The sequence below is a fragment of the Poecilia reticulata genome, linkage group LG20 (genome assembly GCF_000633615.1).
Source record: "Poecilia reticulata strain Guanapo linkage group LG20, Guppy_female_1.0+MT, whole genome shotgun sequence".
In the NCBI taxonomy this organism is placed as follows: domain Eukaryota; kingdom Metazoa; phylum Chordata; class Actinopteri; order Cyprinodontiformes; family Poeciliidae; genus Poecilia; species Poecilia reticulata.
In genome coordinates, this window is record NC_024350.1 from 22736766 (window position 1) to 22742825 (window position 6060).

Sequence of the window (6060 nt, forward strand, 5' to 3'; positions counted from 1 at the left end):
TCATTATTGCTGAGGATCATGCTAATGAAACGTTTGGCCCGTTAGGAAGGAAAAATAGTAACCAGTGCATCAGATACTGTAAAGCAATTCAAAATCTATCAATGAAAGCCAAGAAGCTGAAAAGCTTTCCCAATTTGTTTTAGTGATATAAACTTCAAATTAGACAAGATGAGTGGACTGGACTGCAATTTTTTTTTATCTTCAGAAATTTGTTCCGAAATGGGGGTGGTCAGTTCATTTCTGTAAGTAAAAAAAAAACAACATTTTTTATTTCTGTTCAATGTGACTGAGATACAAAAATCCATTTTAGCACTAAAGAGTTCTAAGAGTTTTTATAATCGCAGTGTTTTAACTTTGATTTCAGGATTTCAAAGGTGACACACAGTGCATCATGGGAATTAAGAAGAACATTTACGCCTTATGTGCTGCTTGTAGAGTGTCAGAGCATGGTGAGCAATATATTCCATGAAAGCAGGATCCTCCACCATCAGAGCTGCTGGGACCGATACAGTTAGAGGAGCTGAATCCAATACGGACACAACCACGCTGCTGTCAGCTCCGGGGCTGTTAGTCCTCAGTTGTTGCTGCAGATTCATCTGAAAAACAATCAGAGTACAACAGCATCATCTCACTATTTAAATGAGAACAGCTTATTTAGATTTCTGTTGATAAAGAGACTGTGTATTAGTAATATTTTATTGCAAAAAACATCAGATGCTGAATATTCACTCAATATAAATGGCAAATCTCTCCAGAATTGATGTTGCAATCCAACAAGAGAGAACGAAAAGCAACACTTTGCTTTGTAAGTTATTCTCCAGACGTACTGCGATCACCCTGAAGATGTTGCTCTGAGCCCCAGAGACATTGGCCACCCAGCTGATCCAGCCATACTCGTCCCCGGTGTCCGCAAGCCACCTCTGCGTGTCCGCTGTGTGTCTGCGGACGAGCTGCAGCCTGTCGTCATACTGGAGACGAGAGACGTTCAGCAGGGTGTGCATCTCTTCCATCTCAGAGTGCAGCTGCTGCAATCGGGGACACTCTGTGAGCAGAAACATTAATGGAAGTATCAAATTGAGGTAAAAAAAAAAACTTTTTTATGAAATCCTATGGGTTATAATGCTTAAAACATCACTGTGAACTTTAAGTCCATCTTATTTATACGATTGCAGACTCTTCGGTCTGGGTTGTGTATTTTTTCTTATGAAACACGACTGAGGTTATGCTGTTATCATTAAAACTTAATGCCCACAGATGTTGTGCAAAAACGATAATTGTATCGATAAAAACACAATTCAAACAATACAATAAAAATTGTATAAAGTTTTTAGCTAACTTATTTAAGTTGTTTTTTGGGGCTCAGTACCCCAGCAGCATCATGAAACCTCAGCTGTCCTTCGATGTTATTTTTTATTATTTCCTTTTGCGCAAATTTTTACCATTTATATACAAACTCACTGAAATTAAAACCACAGGAAGCACAACGCTGTAGGAGACAATTTTTGCTTTAATTTTCCTTTAATATTTTTCTTGTTAAACATCTTGGAAAACCATTTGTCATTTATTTTCACTTCATGCTCTACTTTCAGTTAACCCACCACTTAAAATCTGAACATAATACGTTTATTGTAACATGATAAAATGTGCGGAAAAGAAGGTCAAGGGGCAGCTGCGTGTGCCTCTATGTCAGAAAGTTAACATAACTCTTTTTATCATGGTTCTTGCTATAACCTCTACAGTGAAAGAAAGCAGTACAATTTTAGTTAGTTTAGTTAAATCAATTTATTAAGCAAACAAAGGGCTGGTAAACAACACTTTATTTACCTTTTATTAGATTGCTTCCGCAGTTCTCACACAGGTTTTGGAGCTGCCAACACTCTGATGCTTGTCTGCGGAGCGTTCGGCACAGATACCCATTTGGATGCTGTCCAAACGAAGAAAGCGATTCTGCATCTTTGGACATTAATAAGGAATTTATCATTTCTGTTCACATAAAACAAATAAAGACATAATGCATCAGGATGTGTCAGATACCTCTGTTTGAGTGGTGAAAATATTCATCAGCTTCTTGAATCTCTTCGAAGACATCCTCCACCGTGGAGCTCAATTCCTCCAGCACATCTTTCCCAAACGCAAATGCTGAGTAAAAGACGCGGACCAAACCCCAACTTTTTAAAAATCCACCATCAGATTCATCCGGCGATGCAGAGGTAGACCCCGACTGGAGCTGTGGTTGTACAAGTCACTCATGTCTGACAGCAGCTGAGTGAACGCAGCATCAGCCTGAAGAAGCTCCACGTCTGTTTCGTGCTCTTTAATCTGGCTCTCGGCTGAACCAGATTTAGGCTTATCTGAATTCAGCTCTGTGGTCTCAATCTGGGAGGCCATTTTCCTAAAAAATTCCTCAACCTGAAAATAAAGAGAGATTTTTCAGGTCAGCACCTGTTATGCGTCATCGTCACTTTCTGCCAGACTTTTTTAAGAATGAAGTCAATAGCAATAATTTTCTCACTGCAAGATGCATTCAATGATCATTAAAAATAATTGATTCTTTAGTTTCCAACCTATTATCAGAAGCTAGTACATCCATCCACAAAAAGCCAAAATTGTTATCAAATGACAAAAAAAAAATCACACCCTTTTCTTGTCTCCACTGTACTTCACTTCCTCCATCAGGTGTTTGTGCTTCTCTTTCTCTTTCTCCATTTTTTCTTTTACTTGTGTCACTCTGAGTAGAGATTCCTTTATCTGCACGTTCACATACTTCTCACCGGCTGCAGACAGATCTACACAAATCAGAGAAGCAATCAAGTTTTCCTTGATTTTTTTTCCCCTTTTCACAGTCAAATGTTTTACTGTTATGGAAGACCTTACTTGTCAGAGTGTCTTCACTCAGTGAAGGAGAATTAGCAGAACAGAGGGAAATATTAGTGATGCACAGGATTTGAACTAGAAGCCTCCTCATCCTGTTTAAAAAATGCTGAATTTAACTTATTTTTTGTTGAGTTTCTTATGTACATTGTAAATCTGGGAACGTTGGAAGACATTTAACTCAAAATATATGTGGAAGGTGTGGATTCTTTGCTATTCCAAAATTGCAGGATTTCTGTAAAGGTGGCCACAAGGTGGCGCCATTTCTCAAATCTTTCCCTCAAAACATGAAACATTTGCAACATAGTAGGAATAGTAGGAATACATGCATTAAATGCAACTTGTGTAACCATTTGTCTTACTTCATAAGTATTCTGGAAATATACAGCATTTCTGAGTGATGTAGAAAGAGAACATTGCAGACATTTTAGCTTTGATAATGTGTGTGAAGTCATTTAGACACTAACATAAAATGTCATAATGCAAAATTTCAAATGACTTCTTTGGCTGGAAAATAAATCAAAAATTCTGTTTGGAGCACCTGTATATTGTTAGCTGCTGCTTTTAATACTTTACTTTTTTGTTCATTTACGTTCTATGCAAAACAGAGGCAGAAACAGAGTAGACCAGAGTTTTACCTTGATGAATAAACCAGCCTCGGAGTGAAAGCTGCAGGTCCTCTCGGATGGGTGAGAGTGGAAGAGTCGGCCTCCTGTATTCTATTTTTGTGGAGCTGCTCAGCAGCACAGATCCTCTTAATGTATTTGCGTTATGTGTGGAGCATACACAGAGATCAACATAATACCGGCATTAATACAAATTACTGCGAGGCTCAGATGTTTACATGTCTGTCTTTTGCACATACCTGCCTGTAACAGACTGCAGAACCTTCCTCAGGTTAAACTTTACACTCTAATCTCCAACAGACTGACGGTAAGCCTCTACCTCCTGCAGAGACCCAGCACCTACTTCCTTTGTCTCAGACAGTGGCTAAGCTTCTACTTTAGAGGCCACCACATGCGCAAGACAAGAGGAGCATGTTACTGGGGAGACAAGGAAACGACTTATTTAATTTCCAGCATAAAACATGTCTATTGCACACTCATGTTCATCAGTTGGCTTGTATTTTTCTAACTCTCTTTAGCATGTTCCCAGATCCTGGACACTCTGGGAAAGCATCATGAGCATCTGTCTCTGACAGAAAGTTAGATCTAGACCTGGGTGTTTAGTTCTTTGTCTAGACATCTTCTTTCTGTTCTCTGAGGGATACAGAAAGAGTCACAGAAACCATTTTTATGAACTAAGTTAGTGGTTGACTTTTTTGTAAAGAGGCCTTCAAATCGGTATCAGAAAACGACAGTCCCCACATTCAGGGGTTTGTCCGAGCTTACTGTGGAATGTGTGTCCATGGAATACCTGTATAATTCTGAAGTCCTGCAAAGTCCTGCAGAGTCCTCCATTCTTTGAACAACATCATCTGTGTGGGACCAGCTCAAGCATCAACTCTGACCCAGTGCCAGTGCGAACAATTTCAAAGACCGGGTACAACAAACTCCGGGCGGACTTGGCGCAGATTTATGTAGAGTTGCTCTCTGATTCAGTTTCTCTGATTCAAATTGCCTCTGTACTCAGAGAGTCCCAGTCCATACTGGCATGAGACTTATCCGTATGACCTAATAATCATGACAAGACCTTTAACATGTGTGATTTCATTTCAGCTCCACCTACTCTGTCTGATTTATAGTTTGTTAGTTTGTTTTTTTTTGTCAGAAGGTGCATGAGAATTCAGATACAGATGGAGCCATGCAATCAGCCACAAGTTGATCCGTGCAACATTGTGCAGCCATAACATGAAAGTAACAAGCAATATATCACACACAACCTTCCCGTGCTGCTTAACTAAAATTGTTGGACTCTTAAGACCTATAACATTTTTTCTTGGAGTATAAACTGTTTTTGTTTTTGTTTTTCCCATGTGCAACCCAAAGATATTTAACTGGACTGAGTTTTAAGGAATTTGGAGTTAAATACTTTAGAAATCCTATTTGAAAGGTGCTTTTCTGCTTCCTGTCATTCAAGCCTGCAGCATCAATTTCCCTCTCCTTCCACCATCTCAGAAATGTTACTTGACATACTTTCTCTCCATAATATCCTCTCATGTAAGCTGCATGGTAAATGTGGAATTCCTCTGTCGTTTTGGAGCCTTGTTTTAATCCGAATCCGCTGCTGAAAAGCCTTGACCCAGCAAATGAGATCCGAGACCCTTGAGTGAAAGCCAGCAGAAGGAACCTGTAAGATATCTGACCCTGCATCTGCTTCTGATCATCTCAACACAATCTTTGAGCCCTAACACAAACCTGCTGGTGATATTATAACTGACAGTGGGATAACAGTTTTGAAGCCTTTCGAAAAACAAGAAATTAGTGTATTTGTCCTTGCGAGGTTGGTCTGGAATCTGATATATGGCATGCTTTGTAGTCTTTTGGAAAAGAAATAGAGAGAAACAGAATAAAGAATGCAGTTCAGAAGAAATGAGAGCAAGGTTTTCTAAATCCTTAATTATAAATTAGCCAGTTTGAACTTTTGTCAACATGAATTATCATCAGTGAATATCAAGACAACAGCATGCATTCTGTATTGCTTCCTGTTTGCCCTGCAGGGATGCAGCTGGGCATTCAACCTTTGATCATCGAGCTGCATCTGTAGGCCGGACAGACTGCAGATGCAGGAAGTGTTGGAATTATCACAGCACCTGGAAGAATTAAAGGAAAGTGGTTTCTTGTGGACGCTCCATTTTATAACCTTGATGAGATGGGGATCATTTCGGTTGCTTTAGGGAGGCCATCTGTCTGTCACCGATAATGTTCAATAAAATTTATTGCTGGGTAAAAAAAAGAAGAGAAATCATCTTTGTATATTAGGAATAATTAAATTTATGTATTTATTTGAGCATGTGAGTATGTAACCAAAACAGTTTTGTGTGAATATGCAAAAATATATGTATTTGTTTTTGGTTGGACTTAAGTTTGAACACTAAATAAAATACCCTTATATTATATCACAACATATATAATGATAGGAATTGGGCTAAGCTTTCTGTTTTACATATTTTTGCAGGTTTTAGGTTTATAAAACACACACACACACACACACACACACACACACACACACACACACACACACACACAC

General features: G+C 38.9%; 1 protein-coding gene across 1 annotated transcript; it reads right to left on the reverse strand.

Moving 5' to 3' along the window:
* Positions 1-398: 398 nt before the first annotated feature.
* Positions 399-2706, reverse strand: LOC103456943 (clusterin-like protein 1). Its single transcript, XM_008396828.1, has 6 exons — positions 2638-2706; positions 2223-2409; positions 2035-2139; positions 1825-1953; positions 828-1042; positions 399-596 (listed from the first exon to the last, which is right to left on the reverse strand). The coding sequence occupies exons 1-6, from the start codon at positions 2704-2706 to the stop codon at positions 399-401; spliced, it is 903 nt and encodes a 300-aa protein (XP_008395050.1).
* Between the last annotated feature and the right edge of the window lie 3354 nt (positions 2707-6060).